A 22,282-nucleotide genomic window follows, 5' to 3' on the forward strand; every position below is an offset into this window, starting at 1 on the left:
TTTTGTGTTTTGTGGCACTTTTTTGTGGAAATCTGATCCATCAGTTTTCATTCATTTTTATTTATTTAAACAGTGTTTGTAAGATAATATTAATCTGTAACCACAGGGGCTGACGTTTCTAATGTTACTGTTTATTCATTTATATCTGTATCAGTTTACATGAATCTGAAAGTGAGTGAATGTGACTTTAATGTGTTTAATACCATACCACTTGAAAAATACCATTTCAAGTGTTTTTCCCCTGAACTTTAATGAAAGTGAAACTTTTAAACATCTGAGTGACAACATGAGGACGTTTTTTCTTTATTATTGTTATTATTATTATTATTATTACTGTGCTTTTATTTTTCTTTAACCTGACATCAGCTCATGCACCTTTAATAACCTCAGTTTGTTTTGTTTGGAACTTAAATCTTATTTTCTGCATGAAAGGTGTCAGTATGTAAGTATGATTATTAACATCTGATTCCAGGTCAGTTAAGGGATTTTTAGGTTGTTTATAAGATAATATTAATATGTAAAGGAACAATATCTATTGAAGTTTCTAATATTTGTTTATTCGTTTATGTTTAATCTGTATATGTTAAACTCTATGTTTTCCATTATTTAACCTGTTTATATTTTCCATTAATCTGCATCTTCTCATGTCAAAGAAACTTTTACATGAACTTTTTAATCTGAACGATGCATTTTTACCAGTTCTAATAAAAACATGATACATTTACATATTGTCTCATTTTAACTATTTTTCCAACTCATTTTCAACAAATCTACAAAAAACGTCCACGTTTTCCCTGAACTTTAAGTGAGAACATGAGGAAGTGTTCTTATTATTGGGCTTTTATTTACAGACTGTGTCACAGGTGAAAATGTCCGTTTGTTTAACTCCTGCGTGAACTGTCCATCTTTATGGCGCCTTTTCTTTTCTTTTTGTGTAAATTAGTGAATCTAAGATAAAAGCGCAGCGATTCATTCAGCAATTAAAGGCCACAGGAGACGTAAATGACTTTATTGTGTCGTGTCACTGAGTGCAGATAAGAGTCAGGTGAGCTTTTTAAACCAGTCAACGTTTGGCCCACATTTTCAGCCTCAGCCTCTGTTTTAACTGAGATGTTTATGTTTTAATTATTGAATCACAATATTATTATTATATATAACAATAATAATAATAATGATAATAAAAATAATCATATTTGAATAAAAACTTAAGTAATTTTCTTGGTTGTGGATTAAAATGAGTTTGTCGCTGTTTGACGAGATTATTAAAGAAAAGCAAAACAAAAGCTCATTAACGACAAAACACCATCAACACCTACGTGATGATCTCATTAGTGAGTCATCATCAAGGACATTTACATCACAACACACACACCACAAAAACACACAGACACACACATTTAAACACACAGACACACAAACACTGAATCTGGAGCAGCGACACAAATATGTGCGCGTTTGTTCTTCCTCAAATGTCTTAAAGGCATAAAATACTCCAGAGTCCGAAGTCCAGGGAAGTTGTGCTGATAAGAGGAGCCAATAAAAGCAGAGAGAGAGAGAAAGAGAGAGAGGGAGAGAGGGAGACAGAGTGAGAGAGAGAGAGACAGAGGGAGACAGAGAGCGCAGAGTAAACACACGTTCACGTCCTCGCATTTACGTAAGGCAGCATCAGCACAGCCCACTCATTAACATCTTTTATATCCTGGAAGCATCATGGCAAAGCAAAGCAGCTCCATCCTGACCTCGTTCAGCAGGGACGAGCACTGAAGCAGCAGCAGCAGCAGCAGCAGCAGCAGCAGCTTCTCAGTGCTCAGAGCAGGTGTCATCATCATCATCTTCATCATCAGCAGCAGCAGCAGTTGAACCCTCTCACTCCTCAGTCTCTCACTCCTCGCGCTCCGCTGCCGCGCGCACACATGTGCTGACTCCGTCCTCTTCACTTGTTTTTTTATTTTTTTTTATTTTAATGTTCTCTGAAATGGTTTCCAAGCTGACTTCCCTGCAGCAGGAGCTGCTCAGCGCGCTGCTGGACTCCGGCGTCACCAGGGAGGTTCTGATCCAGGCGCTGGACGACATGGACCCGAATCCGCCGCCGCCGCCGCCGCAGAGCTTTGGAGTTAAACTGGAGAGTTTGTCCATGTCTCCGTCTGCGCCGCAGAGCGCAAAGATGAACGGACAGGACGCGGAGTCCAAGCCCGTGTTTCTCACGCTCACCAACGGCCACAGCAAGGCCAAGCTGTCCGGGGACGAGGGCTCCGAGGACGGGGACGACTACGACACCCCACCGATCCTCAAAGAGCTGCAGTCGCTCAACACGGAGGAGGCCGCGGAGCAGAGGGCCGAGGTGGACCGCATGCTCGCGTGAGTTCACCACACTTATTAATATTATTCTGACAGAAAAAGTGTTTAAAAAGTTATTTCAATGTAACAAACGTCACAAAAACAAGAAGGTGACAGAACATACGGCATTATTCGGGATTTGTATCGCGTTCAAATGTTAAGTTTCGTTATCTTATTAATTCATCAAAATATTACGAAACTTTTTAAAACCCTCATTAAACTCATTTAAATGTATCAAAATCGTATTTAATTGATTGAAATCTAACTAAACTAATTCAAACCCAGTTGTAAATCTTATTTAATAGATTTTAAATGTTACCAAATTAACTCTGGAATCTTCAGAGAGACAAAAAGAAAAAAACAGTTTAAAATCAAGTTATAATGATTTCCTTCCATGTTTACGTTTTTTTTAAAATAACCGCCACTGCCTGGTTACTAATTATCCACATGGATTATTATTTCTTTACCTTTGCAAAATATCTATTTATTATTAACTCAATTCTCCTCCTCCACGACGAAGAGAGAGGAAACACGGCGGAGAGAGTTTCTGATAACAGTCAAGATATTCCTTTATTATTATTATTGTTATTCGTTTATTGTTATAATAATTATTATGTATGTATTATTATTATTATTATTACTAATAATAACACCAATATTAACAACAATAATAATATTTATTATTATTATTGTTATAAAGGAATTATAATGAATTTAAATAATAATGCATTGTATAATTTACTCACGCGTCAAAACTCGTTCGTTGCGTTTATTTCTAATTAACGCCACTTAGACCGCGCGCGCGCGCGTGTGTGTGTGTGTGTCGTGGACCAAACAGAAGCAGCAGGAAAAAATCAAAACTAACCCACGTGTAGTGAAGTTATTATTAATTTTATTCTATAAATCATCAACTGAAAGACACACAGTGGCGTGTGATTAGAGTGAATGGAGATCTGGTTATTCATTGTCAAACGTTATAAACTAACATCTCCCACTTCAGCCGCGCGCTGAGCTGCAGCAGCAAACACACGCGCGTGTGTGTGTGTTTTCACACTTTTACTTTTATTAAACTCCTGATGATGATGATGATGACGCGTGAACGCGGACACATTCATGTGCAGGTAAGAAGAACGCGCAACTTTTTTAATGCGACATTCACGCGTGGAGTCACGGACACGCGAAGATACAAATACACCTAATTATATGAAAACGAACAAAAACACGAAAATTAAAATTAGCTTTTAAAGATAAAATACATTTGATTTTAAGTGATTATAAAAATCTAAATATTCCTTGTGAATCCTTTAAACGTTGGCTTTTTGTTTTGACTAATTTTCGTGTAAACATTTAAAATAATCCGGTCTAATCTGGTGTTTTTGACACATTTATGGACTGATATTAAAACCTAACTCATATTATCTCCTTCTAATGCCCAGAAATGTTTCTGTCAACCTGTTTGATTTATTTATTTATTTTTTTCAAACTTTTATTTCCTGTATTTTTATGCAGTTTCTTTGAATGCTTTGAGCGAGCACAGCTGAGTTTAATCTGACTGTTTCCAGGCTGAAATCTGAACTGAATACTAAGTCCAAGTTTCTCAACCTGCCCGCTACCCACTTGAACTAACCTTTGAAAATATTTACGGCCCATTGAACGAGCTACAGTGATAAATGACTGCAGGCCTCTGAAAAGCAGTGAAGGAAGAACACGTTCATGAGTGCTGGATAAGAGCATTTATATACACATATACACATATAACTGTGCAGATTTAGATTTATTTTGGACTAAATAACAACTTTTATTGTAGGAAAAGTAAAATCAGGTGAAACTTTTCCACTTTCAAGTCTTTTTGTCCGGTGTTTTCTGAGTCACAGGAGTTCAGTTGTTCGGTTTCTGTGTAAAAGCTGAGTGTTTGTCAGTGGTGAAATGACCTGTGTGTGTGTGTGTGTGTGTGCACAGCGAGGACCCGTGGCGTGCTGCCCGTATGATCAAAGGTTACATGCAGCAGCACAACATCCCTCAGCGTGAAGTGGTGGACATCACCGGGCTGAACCAGTCTCACCTCTCCCAGCACCTCAACAAAGGCACGCCCATGAAAACACAGAAGCGGGCGGCGCTCTACACCTGGTACGTCAGGAAGCAGCGGGAAATTCTGCGGCGTAAGTTAATATTTGAGTTTCTCAGCGCTCGGCCTCGGCCTGTCGCTCTGTCGCTGACACAAAACCTGGTGTTTGATGGGGAAATGTGAGCTGAACACAGAACAGTCAGCAGCCTCAGGTGTTTGTTATGAAGCCAACACAGACACAAAGAAACATAAATAATAAAGAAAATCACTAAATTATACTATATTCTGACAGAAAACAGCGTGAAACTACTTTTACTGAACTTACCTGCTCTTGTTTTCCAGAGTTCAATCAGGCCGTGCAAGGTTCTGGCAGCAGTATGACGGACAAAGGAAACCAGGACCCCGTGTTTTTCTTCCCAGAGTTCAACCCGTCGGGTCAGAACATGGGTCAGCCCGGTGAGGAGGTGGGCAGCGAACCTTTGTGCAAGAAAATGAGACGGAACCGCTTCAAGTGGGGGCCAGCGTCACAGCAGATCCTGTACCAGGCCTATGAGCGACAGAAGAACCCCAGCAAGGAGGAGAGGGAGGCGTTAGTGGAGGAGTGCAACAGGTACACAGAAACAAACACAGTGTGTAACAGGGACACAGAAACAAACACGGCGTGTAACAGGTACACAGAAACAAACACAGTGTGTAACAGGGACACAGAAACAAACACAACGTGTAACAGGTACACAAACAAACACGAACAGGGACACAGAAACAAACCGGGTGTAACAGGGACACAGAAACAAACACAGCGTGTAACGGGTAGAAACAAACGGTGTAACAGGGACACAGAAACAAACACAGTGTGTAACAGGTACACATAAACAAACAACACACATAAACAAACACGGCGTGTAACAGGTACACAGAAACAAACAACGGGTGAAACAAACATGTGTAACAGGGACACAGAAACAAACACGCACAGTGTAACAGGTAAAACAAATAACAGGTACACATAATTAGTGTATGTAACAGTGTAACAGGGAGGGTAACAGAAACAAACACGGCGTGTAACAGGGACACAGAAACAAACACGGGTACACAGAAACAAACACAACAGTAAACAAACACGTGTAACAGGTACACAGAAACAAACACGGCGTGTAACAGGGACACAGAAACAAACACGGCGTGTAACAGGTACATTGTCTGAGTGCTGTATACACACAAACGCTCCCTCAGTCAGGGTCTGATAGTTTTGTCTGTTTTCAGATGAAAGTCGCAGAAAACAAATAACGTTACATTGTTTCTGTTCATGAAGAACAAAATAATAACAACAATAATCATCAGTGAAAGTGACGTACTGCAGCTTTAATATATAACATGAAAGCAGGACGAGAATAATGTTACATTTTAACCTTTGACATTTCTTTTTAAAGAACTTTTAACTTCCAGGTCAAACTTTTACAAAACATTAAAAAAAACATTTCCCATGATCCCGCGCTGCCTGCTCTTGGTTTGAAAATCGAGTTGATGAACTCTCTCAATCCGATGATTAAAAAAACAAAAACATAAATAATTCTGAGGTTAAATCACCACCAAAAACATCCTCATACCTCAAAACCAAGATTCTGCTTTAAGGGGCGTGGCTTTATCTGTGAGTTTGTTCTTGTTTTTTTTTTTTGATGGATCATTGTGATTTTTGTGTGATGTGTGGATGATCACATGACTATGATCACATGACTATGATCACATTGAATGTTGGTGAGAATCTGCTCCCACTTACTATAAATGGGCAAAACTGTAAAAACAAACAGTTTGTGTGTACAGGACCAGACTCTCTACCAGCAGACTACGTTTCATCCGGATCTGATCCAGATTACAGATTTGGCGTTAAATGAAATGTAACATGGTTTACAATGTTGACAGTGAGTGTTTGTGTCCTGCAGGGCGGAGTGTATTCAGAGGGGCGTGTCTCCCTCGAAGGCTCAGGGCCTCGGCTCTAACCTGGTGACTGAAGTGCGCGTCTATAACTGGTTCGCTAACCGTCGTAAAGAAGAAGCTTTCAGGCAGAAACTGGCCATGGACGCCATCAGTGCCCCGACGCACAGCCTCAACTCTCTGCTGTCACACAGCTCGCCACATCATCCTCAGACCAGCGCCTCACCGCCCAGTAAGAACACAACCACACCCACTCGCCAGGGAACTACGGTGGCCGTCACAGACCATAAAACACACTCATCTCTGTCTTTCACAACTCTCTCTCTTTATCGCGTTTCTTCTTCGTTGGTTTATGCGTCATCTGATTTCATAAACTCTGGCTGGTTTGTAGAAACGTGACAGCACCAGGATTATTATTTTTAATCTGAAGAGATTATCGATCACGATCAAACCCAGTGTGAGTCAATCTTCACCACGGCTCGATATCAACATGAATGACGGGATGAAAGTTGTGTTGAGTGGTGATTGCGGTGATGTTTCCAGGGTAAAGTAAAGGTGTGTGTGTGTGTGTGTGTGTCTGTGAGTGAAACTGTTGTGAGTGTGATGTGATCAGAGGAGACAAGTGATCAATGAGCGTGAGTGAGTGAGCTGAGCAAATGCCATTGTTATTCTGAGCTTTGAAAACAGCAGCAGAACAATCCACATTGTACCTGTAATCTCCACCTCAAAGTCAGCCTGCAGAAGCTGCCACACAAAGGCCAAGTGGTCCTGTGACAGGACAGGGTCAGACCAGGGTCAGGGAGGAGGAGGAGGAGGAGGAGGGGGGGGCGGAGTCAGACACCATCACCTCCACCTCCACCTCGATGATGTCGTCGTCGTCACCTCCACATTTACTGCACAGTAACACTGTCGCTCTCTTCCTTCATAAAGGTCTGATCATCAAAATCATCACTTTGTTTTCTCATGTTCAGAGAAAACAAAGTGTTTGCGCTTTTATTTTTGGATAAAGTTTAATAAAAACTTTAATATCAACTTTTATAAAAACTTTTATATAAACTGGTCCACTTTCACTCCTCATGTGTGTGAGCGGCACACAAACACCTGACCAGACCCTGACCTCAGGTTGCAGAGCGCTCAGTGGAGATAAGACAGAAGAAGAAGAAGGAGATGAGAGCGCTGCTGCTGCTGCTGCTGCTGCTGCTGCTGCTGCTGCTGCTGCTGCTGCTGCTGCTGCTTACATGACGTCCTGCGGTCTCCTGCCCTCAGCATCAGCTGTTCCTCAGCCTGCAGGACGTCTCCCTGCGTTGCCGGGACACGGCCTCTATTATTCACGCTTAACACACAATTAAAACCCTCTGCTACTACATCTCCCCGCGCTCCTGGGCCCTCTCCTCTCTATACTCGGCCCCCGGCGGGGGGCCCCATTGTCTGCGGTGTATTAGAGGACTGCACTGACTGTAACCCGGGTTCATTTGTCTCTGCTGGGCCTGAAGGAGGCGGAGCTCCAACTCTTTATGAGAGCGAGTGAAGCTGCAGAGGCCGAGGAGACTCGGAGCAGCAGGAGCTGTCCACGAGGTATGAGCTCTTTTCTGACCAGACAGGACTGATGAGCCCCCCCCACCCCCCCCACCACCACACACACACGCACGCACACACACACGCACTCACACACGCACGCACGCACGCACGCACTCTCCTGCTGCACCTTCAGGTCACTCCAGGGTCACATCAGAGAAACTCGGGGAGTTTTTATTGATTCTGTCTCGCTCTGCTGGTCCGTGTGTCCGTTTGTCCTCACATGGACGGACGCTCAAACACTGTGACATGTGAGATTTGGTTTTTATGAGCAGACTCATGTGAGGACTCACCTGAACCAGTGTTTACTGAGCACCAACATTTCACTTTAAACTTAGAAACACAGCGACTGTGTATCTGTACGAGTCTGAGTACTTTTACTTTACAAGACTGAGTACTTTTACTTTTACAAAAATCACATTTCACGCACTGAGATTTAGATGTTTAAGGATTTACGACTAAGGAAGTCAAGGATTCTGTTTCATTCACACTTAAATCTAGATTAAACTTTATAAGCCTTGGTTTATACATTTTAAGATTCAGATTGTACTTACTATAAAAACATGAATGAATCTTAAAACCACTGTAACGACAGCGTCGCGCGGTGATTCCTGATCCTGTCTCACGTCTAAATCTGCCCACACGTAACAAACACACACAAAAAAGAACACGTTATTATTAAAATAGGATCATTAACGTCAAAATGGCACTTAATAAAAAAATAATAATGAAAATACTTGTGTTTTTACGTTATTGTGATAAAAAGCAGTGGATCAGAACACACCGGCGCAGTTTCAGCTGGTTTTCATACACGTGTCGTTCAGTTTCTCAGTGGTCTGATTTACTGGTAACCAGGTAACTAACACTGGCAACTAGTAACCAGTTCACTCACAGCCGCTGTCGCCACAGTTTCTGCCGTTTCCTATAATCTCATGAATGACATGGGATTATTTTAACAACGAGAGACACAAACTCTTTAGAGAAATAATGCACATTTACACCCGCGTTTGACCTTTGACCTTTGGCGTCTCCACTGTGAAATACAGCTGACGTCGGTGAAGTTACATTCAGGCTCTGAAGCTCGGTCGTTCTGCACGTTACTAAACCAGCAGAGTCACAAGTTCCTGATCTGACACAGCAGCGGGGGGGCGGGCACACACACACACACACACACACACACACAGGACATGTCCCTCAGAGACACAAAGCAGAGGCTGCAAACGTCCTGCAGAGACACAGGAGGTCTGTCTTATGCAGCAGCTCGACAAAGAGCGCAGCCTCAGGTTGTGGAGGCCGGCTTTGATTTTACATGAGTCACACAGAGAGAAGAAGAGTTTCAAACCTGCTCAAGATCTTCACTCCCACTCCCACCATCCTCCTCCTCCTCCTCCTCCTCCTCCTGCTCCTCCTCCTGAGGACAGATCCTGGCTTTTCTGTGGAGCTGCGTTCACACAGAGCAGAAACACATTTGTCCTCAGTGACTCAGAGTTTAAGGTTCCTGAACCAGACCAGGTTTTAACCGTTCTCTTGTGTCCTGACCAACATTAGACCACCAGCGGTCTCCTATAACAGTTAAAGTACATGTGTGTGTGAGCAGAAAATGACTTTTTTTAGTCATAAAGTTTAAGACTTTTACTTAAGTATCAACTTAAGTCATTTTCTGATAATAAATCTACTTCAGTTTAAGTTAAGTAAAAGTATTAAAAAAGGGAGGAGTCAGGATTGAGTCACGGTGGCTCAGTGGTAGGGCCAGTTTGTTTTTTGTGGGTTCAATTCCCGGCTCTGCTCGTCTACACGTGTCCTTGAGCAAAGACACTGAAGCTCATGCTGCAGCGTGTGAATGGGTTATGAAAGACGTGTGAATGGGTGAAAACTGTAGAGTAAAGCAGCTCATCAAGACTAAGAAAATACAGACCATAATACCAACACTTCTTCTTCTGCTGATTTTATTTGGTAGTAACGAGAGTTACTTTTGCAACACTGAGTGTGAAGTCATGGAAAACGACTTCTCTGTAACACTCCAGATAATCTGTCCCTGTGTGTGTGTGTGTGTGTGGTTGTAATCTGGGCTGAGTGTGCAGAAACAAAGCTGAACCTGAACAACATCCTCTCTCCTTCTTCTTCTTCTTCTTCTTCTTCTCTCCCGGTGACACTGAGATAACGGCCTTTTTATGAGCGCGTGCTGTTGTGTGTCAGCGGGGGTCATGAGTCCAGCGGAGCTCCATTGTTGTGTGTGTGTGTTTACAAGACTCGCTGCAGCGGAGCGAGGACGCGTCCGTGTCCCACGACACAATGTCCCCGTGTCTGCGGGACAAACAAAATGGAGGCGGGTAGTTTAGAGGGTGAATTATGGACGAGTGAGTCTCAGGAATCTGTGTTTAAATCACTGAGGGAGAAGAACTGTGATGTCATTATACACAGTGCACACACACACATACAGTATATATATATACACATATATATATATATATATATATATATATACAGTGTATATATATATATATATACGACTTTTTTTTTACAAAGTTCTGATATTTTATCCACAAAATAATCAATTAGCTGCTAAAATCAATCAATCAGTCGACAGATAGATTGATTTATGGATTTGTTTAAAAGTACAAAGACAATTTAAACACATTTTGGACCAAAAGCTATAAAAAGTATTATTTATTTAAATGAACTACATGTGACGTGATCTTATTTAAAAGCTTAAACTTGGACTGAGATTAAATTACATGGACTTTTTTTGCGGTTTTCCTTTAAAAAAGATGATTTATTTTTATATAAAAGCGACAAAACATTAATATCAGTGATTTAAATGCATTGTGTCCCGTGTTGTCTTCTCTCAGTTTAAGGCTTAAACTTGGACTGAGATTATTAGATTAGAACAGTTTACTAAAACATGTACAATGCAGATGGTTTGTTTTTATATAATAACTATAAAAGCCATTTAAATGTTTTAAATGCATCGTATGTGCAATCTTATTTTTATTCATATTTTTCTTATTCAGAGGCTTTAATTTGGACTGAGATTAACTTTAAATGGACATTTTCTTTTGCAGTTTTCTTACAATTAACAAAGAATTAAATGAGAAGATATAAAACTCATTTGTCGCCTCTGAAAACAGCTGAGATTAGCTTTAATAACTTAAAAGTGTGGCATCTTATGTCACGTATGTTTATTTAAAGGCTTTAACTTGGACTCAGATTATCTTAAATCCACTTTTTTTTTCTTACATTTTATCTATAACATGAGTTAACTTAAACATGTACAAATGCAGAATTTCTGTTTTATGTAAAACTGAAAGACTCATTTAAATGTCTGTGGACAAAGCTGTGGTTGCTTTAAACGATTTAAATGCACAGCCTCTCATTTAAAGTAGAAGTGAATCCATACATTCATACGTTCACACAAAGGATTTTTCATTATCAACACGTGTTTGCTTTCCCTGACACCTGCAGCAAATATCTGCAAACACATCCTGTTCCACTTTACACCAGTGACAAGAAATCAATTAGGACCTCCCCCCAGAATGATTGTGTGTATATATATATATATATATATATATGTGTGTATATATATATTTATATATGTATATACACACACACACGCAGCAGTGTCTCTGCACAGGCTGTCACTGCAGGGTCAGGGACGAAGGCCTCGCTCTGAGGAGATCTGAGATCTGAGAGCAAACACCGTCTGTCTCTGCACTGTCACTGTGTGTGTGTGTGTGTGTGTGTGTGTGTGTGTGTGTGAGGGGGGTTCCTCTCTGAGAACACAGGATAAGAATGTGTTTGACATTGCTTGTAATTGTGTAATGTTGACTCTGGTCAGAGGCAAACACTCGTTTGATTGTCGCTTGTTTGGAGCTCAGACTTTTTCTCTCAGCCTTAAAAAAAAAAAAGGAAAAAAAAAAGAGAAACAAGCGGAAAGTCTAGACGTGGGATTAAGTGACGGCACTAAAAGAACATGAACATGATGCAGAAGCTTTCAAGGCCATAAACTCAAGAATTAACTTTAAAATGATAAATAATGCACATGCAGGAGTTTGACCTGTTGACCTCTTCATTAAGGTGTGGTCTGACCTCTGTCTTCTCTCCTGTTTCTTTGTCGAGTTTGACCCACTTTAATCTTCTGCTGTTGCTTCTTTAATGAAGTTTGAATCACAAAACAACGACGACTCAGTTTAAACATGTAACGTTTGAATGTCAGTTCACATTCAGAGTTTAAGTGAACTGTGTTTGTGGAATAATAAGCAGGAAAACTTGGTTCAGTGTTTGAAATGAAATGTTAATAGTTTCCATCGTCAAGGATAAATCAAGATTAAACTAAATAAATTATAAAAATACATTTAGATTTAGGCCACATGTAAAACACTTTGATAAAAAACAGACAGATTTGTGAGATTAAAAACAGAATTTAGACTTGTTTCTAGAATTGATATTATTTATGAAACTTTTACAGAACGACCTGAAAGTTTTTACAGCAGCAGTGAAACAGTGACTGTGGTCAGCAGCAGCAACAGCAGCAGCAGCAGCAGTGTCAGTAACAGCAGCAGCAGAGACAGCAGCAGTGACAGTAACAGCAGCAGCAGTAACAGCAGCAGTAACAGCAGCAGTAACAGCAGCAGCAACAGTAACAGCAGCAGCAGTGACAGTAACAGCAGTAACAGCAGCAACCAGCAGCAGCAGCAGCAGCAGTGACAGTAACAGCAGCAGCAGTGACAGCAGCAGCAGTGACAGTAACAGCAGCAGTAACAGCAGCAGCAGTAACAGCAGTAGCAGCAGTAACAGCAGCAGTAACAGCAGTAACAGCAGCAGTAACAGCAGCAGCAGCAGCAGCACAGCAGTAACAGCAGCAGTAACAGTAACAGCAGTAACAGCAGCAACAGTAACAGCAGCAGTAACAGCAGCAGTAAACAGCAGTAACAGCAGCAGCAGCAGTAACAGCAGCAGTAACAGCAGCAGCAGCAGCAACAGCAGTAACAGCAGCAGCAGTGACAGTAACAGCAGTAACAGCAGCAGTAACAGCAGCAGTAACAGTGACAGTAACAGCGCAGCAGCAACAGCAGTAACAGCAGTGACAGTAACAGCAGTAACAGCAGCAGCAGTAACAGCAGCAGCAGTAACAGTGTAACAGCAGCAGACAGTAACAGCAGCAGTAACAGCAGCAGCAGTAACAGCAGCAGTAACAGCAGTAACAGCAGCAGCAGTGACAGTAACAGTGGACAGGTCAGTGTTTGTTTGCTCTGTCTGAGTCAAAGAGCAGCTGAGTGGAGTTCAGAGGAGAAACTCAACGAGGCCACAGCTCCTGTCTGTCTGTCTGTCTGTCTGTCTGCGTCTACATACATACATACAGTAAGACCATTACATAACCATGTTGTTACTGTGAAGTAAAACTGTTTTCTAAGTAAAGCAGAGAAAACAGGTGAAACTCTGCGTTCGTCCACATGAAGTGTTTTCATGGTTTATTTGGCAGCAGTCAAATGGTTTTTTTTTTGGTCCGAGTGGAAAAATCTCAAAACTCCACCCTCGTGTTTACAAAACGATGATGTCATAGCTCCGCCTCCCTCATGCTCTTGTGTTCGTTTGCTCTTTTTCTCGTCACGACTTTTATTTTCCTGTCTTTCTTCATTCTGTCTCTGTTTCATTGTAAAGTTTACAAAATAAAATAAAGCTTTAGTGTATTTAAGGAGCAGCGTTGCAGCGCCACATACAGGCCTGACGTGTACTGCAGACATTTCCTGAAATCATGTCATGTTTACAGTTAAAAACTTATCTCTCTCTCTCTCTCTCTGTGTCTCAGTGCGTTACAGCCAGGGCGAGGTCTCGTCCTCCGCCGCCATCAGTCATCACACTGGTAACTCCATGGCAACCAGCCAGTCAGTGCTTCAGCAGGTGTCTCCGGGCGGACTGGACCACGGACACAGTCTGCTGTCACCTGACGCCAAGATGGTGAGTGAGTGAACACAGCTGGACAACACAGCTGGACATGGGCGTCCTCAGATTAGATAAGAGTCAGCGTGAGCTCAGGTCCAGATTCTGACGCTTCAGAACCTCACATTGTGCTGCAGTGTGTGGAGGTGCAGGGTGGTGGCGCTGTGGCGTCAGACAGACAGTAAAGCAGACAAAGAAAGCCTCTGTTCCTCATAGATTCAGGTGCAGCAGGTGGAGAGATGACGCCAGCGTTAGATTTGGCTCAGTGTTTGGTTTCTCCGCCTCTGCCCTCGTCTAATATTTGATCAGTGACGAGGAAACGTTTGATGTTTACAAATCAGACCGACTCTTTTAATCTGATTTTTTTAAATGTAGCTGTGGAGCAGAAACTTCCTCAGTCGTCTAAAACACTTCCACTTTTAGGAGCAGCTTCATGTGAACACAGTCACACTCTTTAATCTACCATCATTTAAATCATCGTCAAATGTAAAGAAGTCATTGTAACTCATTTGACATTTTACCGACTCAAAAAAATGACAAACAAATGAATTCATTTAGAAAATGAATCATTAGTTGCAGCTCTATTTAACATAAATGTTATTTTAGAAAGATTTGGGTTAAATATTTACATTCATTTAAACTTTTACAGAAGATTTTCCTGCCAAAATGGCGGCGTAAACAAACTCCTCCAAATGAAATTGATGAATTTATTCACAGTCATTTTCACCTGGATTTTGTTGAGGTTAAAAACAGTTTGAATGTGTGTGTGTTTTATGTTCTTAAATGAGATGTTTCCTCTCTATATCTGTAATAAACTGATGAAACTCTTCCCTCCTCGGCCTGTGTGTGTGTGTGTGTGTGTGTGCAGATCTCTGGTTCAGGTGGAGGTCTTCCTCCCGTCAGTACTCTGACAAACATCCACAGCTCTCACCACGGTCACCAGCAGACACAGAACCTCATCATGCCTCTGTCTGGAGTCATGGCCATCGCTCAGAGTCAGTCTCTCTCTCTCTCTATCATTATCATCATCATCATCATCATCGTCATACACAGAATTATAATAAAGACTGAAGAAGAAGAAGAAGAAGAAGAAGCTGAATGACTGAGTGTTGTTTTGTTGTGACCAGGTCTAAACACGTCGCAGTCTCAGTCGGTGCCGGTGATCAACAGCGTGGCAGGAAGTCTGGCGGCGCTGCAGCCGGTCCAGTTCTCCCAGCAGCTGCACAGTCCACACCAGCAGAGTCTGATGCAGCAGTCGCCGAGTCACATGAGCCAGCAGCCGTTCATGGCCACAGTCACACACTCACACAGTCAGTATAACACACACACACACACACACGCACCACACACACTCACAGTCACACACTCACACAGTCAGTATAACACACACACACACACACACACACATCGCACGACACACACTCACAGTCACACACTCACACACACACACACACACACACATCACACAGTCACACACTCACACAGTCAGTATACACACACACACACACAGTCATACAGTCAGTATAACACACACACACACTCACACAGTCAGTATAACACACACACACACACACACACACTCACACACTCACAGTCAGTATAACACACACACACACACACACACTCACAGTCACACACTCACAGTCAGTACACACACACACACTCACACACTCACAGTCAGTATAACACAAACACACACACACACACACAGTCAGTATGACACACACACACACAGTCGTATGACACACACACACACACACACACACACAGTCAGTATGACACACACACACACACACAGTCAGTATGACACACACACACAGTCAGTATGACACACACACACACAGTCAGTATGACACACACACACAGTCACACTCAGTCAGTATAACACACTCACACAGTCACAGACTCACACACTCAGTATGACACACACACACACACACACAGTCAGTATGACACACACTGCAAGACACAAACACAGAGTCAGTATGACACACACACACAGTCAGTATGACACACACAGTCAGTATGACTGACGCACACACGCGCGCACACACACACACACACACAGAGTCAGTATTTTAACTCAGGTTCACGCTTCACTCACTGAACCCTCCACCCTCACATTACATCGTGCTACAGTTAAGCAGAGTGTCAGCGCTCTGTGGTCAGGAACCCTGATCACGGACGACTCATCTCATATTTATAAAGTCTGTAAAAACATTTACAAAAGTCCTTTATTTCCTCTGAACAAAATCCATCACACACATGATTTTATTTGATTTACTGTTTTTACTCTGTGAGTGTGGAAGTGTCTGGAGAGGTTGAACATACTGTGTTTTATTGTTGCATCTATAACACACACTCTCATTTAACACACAGTGTGTAGTTTCTGCCACTAGGGGTCGCTCTCTCTCTCAATCAAAATAATAACAAACAATGACCTCTGCTGCTCTGTTAACATCAGAGGTCAGAGGTCGGTTAGTTAGGACAAAATATGAATGAGTGTCATGTTTAAATATTAGAGAGAAGAAGAAGTTTGTTTTGTTGCTGGACGTCAAAGCTTAACTTATATAACCTCTGTTTTAGTATATACTGTAAATATGAACACATAATAAGAAGTTCTATTCTCTTTGACAGTGTATCCTCACAAGCAGGAGCCGCCACAATATTCTCACCCGTCACGCTTCTCCTCGGCCATGGTGGTGACGGACGCCAACAGCATCAGCACGCTCAGCTCTATGTCGTCCAGCAAGACGGTCAGTCCTTCACAAATCACCCTGTCACACCATCACCCTGTAATACCATCACACATTCACCCTGTCACACATTCACCCTGTAATACCATCACACATTCACCCTGTCACACATTCACCTCACATCACCCTGTACATCACACATTCACCCTGTCACATCACCCTGTAATACTATCACACATCTACTCTGTCTAGACATTCACCCCAGCATCCATCACCCCTGTAATACCATCACACATTCACCCCACGCACATCACCCTGTAATAACATCACACATTCACCCCTGTCACACATCACCATCACACATCTCACTGTCACACCATCACCCTGTAATACCTACCATCTACCCTGTCACACCATCACCCCTGTAATACCATCACAATATCACCCTGTCACACCATCACCCTGTAATACCACTCATTCACCCCCGCCACACCATCACCCTGTAATACTCATCACACATCTACCTGTCACACCATCACCCCTGTAATACTCATCACACATTCACCCTGTCACACCATCACCCTGTATTACCATCACATCTACCCTGTCACACTATCACCCTGTAATACTATCAATATTCACCCTGCCACCATCACTCCCTGTACCACTGACATCTACCCTGTCGCACCATCACCCTGTAATACCATCACACATTCATCCTGTCACTGCTCATTTTAAAAAAAACTTAATCCAAATCAGTTCTAAATGTAGTTTTTGTCTAATTTTTACAACTGATTCATTAAATCTACACACAGACAGACTCACACACAGACAGACAGACAGACAGACAGACACTTTCTCACACACACACTGATGACAGCAGAGAGGAGAAGTGTGTGTTTTATGATTGTGTTTAATCTCTGTCACATTAGGAGGCTCCTGTAAACAAGATGGTGCAGCTTGGGGGTCTGTCCTGGGTAAATACACTTTATTAGTTCAGTCACTAACTTTAAAAATCAACACAACTGCACACAAATCTATGTTTTTATTCTATAACTGCACACAAATCTATGTTTTTATTCTATAACTGCACACAAATCTGTTTTATTCTATAAACTGCACACAAATCTATGTTTTTATTCTATAACTGCACACAAATCTATGTTTTTATTCTATAACTGCACACAAATCTATGCTTTTGCCCTCTATAACTGCACACATCTGGTATGTTTTATTCTATAACTGCACACAAATCTATGTTTTTATTCCTATAATCGCACACAAATCTATGTTTTATTCTATAACTCGCACACAAACTATGTTTGCCCTTATAACTGCACAATATCTGTATGTTTTATTCTATAACTGCACACAAATCTATGTTTTTATTCTATAGCTGCACACAATCTATGTTTTTGTCTCTCTATAAATGCACACAAATCTATGTTTTTATTCTATAGCTGCACACAAATCTATGTTTTTATTCTATAACTGCACACAAATCTATGTTTTTATTCTATAGCTGCACACAAATCTATGTATTTATTCTAGTTTGTTCTAGCTGCACACAAATCTATGTTTTTATTCTATAACTGCACACAAATCTATGTTTTTATTCTATAGCTGCACACAAATCTATGTATTTATTCTAGTTTGTTCTGTTTCTGCCGCTGCTCACGTGTTAGTTCGCTTTCATTTAAATTATTTGACTTCAGACAAACAAAAACAAAAGGACAGAAAGAAAACACATTTTACAAAATCTGAGGCAAACGTCAGAGACTCAGACTCAGAGACTCAGAGACTCAGATTAAGACCCGGAGACTCAGACTCAGAGAGAGTTGAGTGAGGTCTCATCCATCAGCCGCTCCCTGATGCTGAACCTCCTCTCACTCTATCAGTGAGATCAGGAAATGAGCTTCTCCTGATCCTCGTGTCCTCCACATCGCGTCTCTCTCTCTTTTCTAAAGTAATTACAGCTCTTCCTCTTTCCGACTCTGTGGCCTGAAACGTCCAGCGCGCTGTTTTCACACGCTCACTTTCCCACGCTGCGGCCGCTCAGCTCTGACTGACGGACGCACGGACGGACGGACGTGTGCTCACGCACGTTTATCACAGTCTGTCAAACAAACACGGAATTATTAAAAACTCTGAGTTTATCCAATTTTTCTTTAAATCACTTCATAAAAACAACGTCTTCATGGCGTCGCGGGTAAAATATACGACTATAATGACTTTTGTGTTTTTTTTTTTAAACTTTAGAGTAAATTTAGTCGTGTGTTTTCAAACCTGAGGATAAATGACGTCATCGTTGGAAATAAAAGTTAATGTTAAACCTGTTTTTATAAAGAATAGTATATTCAAACAATATTTTAAAATGAAATCTTATAAACAGTCTCCAACAAAGAATTAGAACTTAACTTTTAATTGAAAATAATAAGAAAACATCAGTTTTGTTTGTCCAAAAAACCCCAAAATAAACAGTTTAAAATAATTAAAGACAGTTTTCACATTTAAAAACCTGGAAATGTGAAATAAAAGAGACAAAAAATGGCTCATTAATCAGGTTTTTATGTCATGAATAATGAATAAATGAAAAGTTGTGAAAGAACAAAAGTATAAAACAACAGAAAATGTGTATTTAGAGAAGAATTAGCCGCTCTCTCTCTCTCTCTCTCTCAGGTATTTTCTCTTATCAGGACTTTATTTGGACGAGTCAGCGTTGGTCTCATGACTCAGTTTTTTTTTTTATAACACTCACTGTTTACCCACAAGCCTTCACTCTACCTGCTCACCTGTGACTCGGGCTTTTACCTGCGCTGGCTCGCTCTTATCAGGCCGAGCTGTTTGCTGTTTGCTGGCCGTGGGGTGGCCGCGGGGTCACGGCGGGGTCACGGCGGGGTCACCGGCCTCCACACGCAGAGACGCAGGGAAAGAAGTACATTCCACAAACAACCTGAAAGAGAGAGCGAGGGTTTGAATGTAAAGGAGGTTTTCAGGATGAGGAATGTGTTTGGTCAGGTGTGGCAGGCACACGAGGGATTAACAGATTAACAGAGCCAGATTAACAGAGCGAGAAGTGAAGCCATTTACTGACAAAAGAGATTGTTTTAAAACACAAAAAGTGTTTGTGCAGTTTCTCTTTAATTCATTACAACTTCTGTTACATCAGAGAAACTGCTTTTAAAATAACTAAATATACGGCAATTGTTTTCGTAATTGAATAAAATCTATGAATTTTAGAGCAGAGACGTGAAACTGACCATCGCACGTGGATTTTCTTTAATAAAACACACGTTGAAGCTTCAAAATATCTAAAAATCTCTATGAAAAAGAAGAGAAAACATGTGTCATTAGCTAATATTTGTCTATTTTTGTTCAGTGTTTGTCTTTGTTTTTGTCCTCAAACACAAAATGATTGATTTTGAATGATTTCTTTGTTTTTATGGAGCAAAAAAAACAGAAAATATTCAACATTTAAGAATAATGGAAAAAAACAGACCATAAATGTTCAATTATTGCTTATTTAATGAAAGTATTTAAAGAAATAATAATGAATCCTCAGTATAATTATCAGACTACAGTATATGTACAGTATAATCTAAGGTTGTAATTCATCTATTATTATTATTATTTTCTTGATTAACAGATGAATTTGATCTTTAAAATGTCAGAAAATGTCGATGAGTTCAGTTTGAAGCAAAGAAAACGGAGAATATTCACATTTTTCCCTCTGTGTCTTCACAGTGTCCTCTTCAGGCCTGGTGAGAGCATCCTCCACTTCCTCGCTGCCCGGCAACCGGAGCACATTTTTCCACCCCCCTCGCCGCGGTAACCGTGGCAACGCTTAATCACCAGCTAACAGCGTGCGGGCGACGACGAAGAGTTGGTCAACAAACAGGAGGGAGTTAAAGAGACAGGACTCAAACACATGATCAACTAAGGACCAATCATTTCAACACAGTATTCACTCTTTCATCAAGTCTCCGCCCACTTTTACTTTTTTAATGTCTTTTTTTTCAAAAAGGAACAAAAACTAAAAACTGCTGGTGAATGAGTGAACGTGAGAGAACGTGAGTGAACGTGAGAGAACGTGAGTGAACGAGTGAACCACGCTGTGATTGTGTGTGTGTGTGAGACAATCAGACATTAACCTGTACTCACCAGGCTTTAAAGGAGTCTTCCATGTTTTTTTCTCTGCGAGTGTCAGTGCAGGTGACAGAGACGTCCACGCCGTGTCCACACAGTGTCCACGCCGTGTCCACTCTGTAAACTGTGACTGATGAAAGACAATCTTGTGACAATCTTGAAAGAAGGACTATGCAAACATACACCGTGCTTTTATTTTGTAGAGCTGGATTCTGCACAATCAGTGACGTCACACACACACACACACGCACACATACACACACACACAAACACAAAGCTCTGGAAACAATGAAGAAACCACTTTTACCTGATTTGACTATTTTCCAGGTGTCATTATTTAAAATAAAATCTATATTTCTATTTTATTCTATTAAACGCTGATGATTTTTAACCAAAAACAAATAATTAATTTGCTGAAAATGAAAACAGGTCAAAGGTCAACTCAGACTATAAGAATAAAACAAATCAAGACTTATAATATTACTAATAATTATTTTTAAACAACAAAAGCTGTAAATATTAATGATCTGTGAAGACTGAGCAGCAGATTAAAATAAGTTTTATTTCTGTGTCTTATTAAGATTTTGCAGTTTATTTTTCTGGTAAATCAAATTAATTAATTAAAGTCAACTGTAAAAACAGTCAGAGTTGGATATTTGTACAGATCTTCACTTAAACACTTTTTTGGTTAAATTAGTGGTTTTGGATTAAAAAAACTTGTTTCAGATGTTTAATCTGATTTTACAGAGAGAATGAACTTATTAAATAGAGTAAGACGAGAACGTGAGACTGAGATGGAAACATCTGCAGCAGCTGATCTGAGAAAAGCTTTGAGTGCTTTCTTTATTTTATCCAGAGCTGTTGTTGATGAATCTGTGTGTAACAACGTGTCCACATCTGAGGAGGAGGAGGAGGAGGAGGAAGGACTCACCCTCTTCTCCTCCATGGAAACCTCTGGCTTTTGTTTGCACACAGGTTCAGGTGAATTTCAGGAATGGGACTCGCCCTCCTCCTCCCCCTCCCCTTCTGCCGCTCCTCCCACTTCCTGTCAGAGAATGTGAAGAAAAACAGGACAAATATTGTTCATAACTCCTGCTGCAGGACCCCCCACTGAGGACTGAAAACACTCAGAAACCAAACACTGGCCTCGCTCAGAGGAGGAGGAGGAGGAGGAGGAGGAAGAGGAGGAGGAGAGAGTTATGACAGCGGCCGCAGGAATCTACAGAGGGAGAGACAGACAGACAGACAGACAGACACAGACACACACACACACACTGGTATTAAAGTGTGTAAACATAAATCTCTTTCTTACACTGAGTGGGTAAATATGAATTTTGAATGATTTCTTTATATTTTTACAGTCAAATGTTCAGGTGTTTAACTTCAGTCTGACTCTCTCTCTCTTACACACACACCTTCATCATCATCATCATCATCATCATCATCACTGGCAGATCCAGTCTCCTCTTCTTCATTAGGTCATTATTATTATTATTATTATTATTATTGTTGTTGTTATGATGTTGGTTGTGACTGTTGCCATCTGATCAGAGGCCGTTCACTCAGTCACTCACTTACTCACACTTACACACAC

General features: G+C 41.0%; 1 protein-coding gene across 1 annotated transcript; it reads left to right on the top strand.

The window, feature by feature from the left end:
• Window positions 1-1,591: 1,591 nt before the first annotated feature.
• On the top strand, window positions 1,592-21,234 carry hnf1ba (HNF1 homeobox Ba). The gene is made up of 10 exons (XM_044032866.1): window positions 1,592-2,358; window positions 4,297-4,496; window positions 4,745-5,012; window positions 6,343-6,566; window positions 13,716-13,864; window positions 14,715-14,841; window positions 14,974-15,156; window positions 16,484-16,602; window positions 17,475-17,519; window positions 20,287-21,234. Exons 1-10 carry the CDS (start codon window positions 1,964-1,966, stop codon window positions 20,305-20,307), a joined length of 1,731 nt encoding a protein of 576 aa, XP_043888801.1. The 5' UTR covers window positions 1,592-1,963; the 3' UTR covers window positions 20,308-21,234.
• Window positions 21,235-22,282: the final 1,048 nt, after the last annotated feature.

The sequence above is a fragment of the Solea senegalensis genome, linkage group LG8, assembly GCF_019176455.1.
Source record: "Solea senegalensis isolate Sse05_10M linkage group LG8, IFAPA_SoseM_1, whole genome shotgun sequence".
Taxonomy (NCBI): Eukaryota; Metazoa; Chordata; class Actinopteri; order Pleuronectiformes; family Soleidae; genus Solea; species Solea senegalensis.

Bases quoted from the DNA above. Each gene is read 5' to 3' on its own strand.
- hnf1ba (XM_044032866.1), top strand. From the start codon at position 1,964: ATGTTCTCTGAAATGGTTTCCAAGCTGACTTCCCTGCAGCAGGAGCTG. The intron at 5,013-6,342 runs GTACACAGAAAC...TGTGTCCTGCAG, and splicing joins TTAGTGGAGGAGTGCAACAG to GGCGGAGTGTATTCAGAGGG. The intron at 14,842-14,973 runs GTCAGTCTCTCT...TGTTGTGACCAG, and splicing joins AGTCATGGCCATCGCTCAGA to GTCTAAACACGTCGCAGTCT.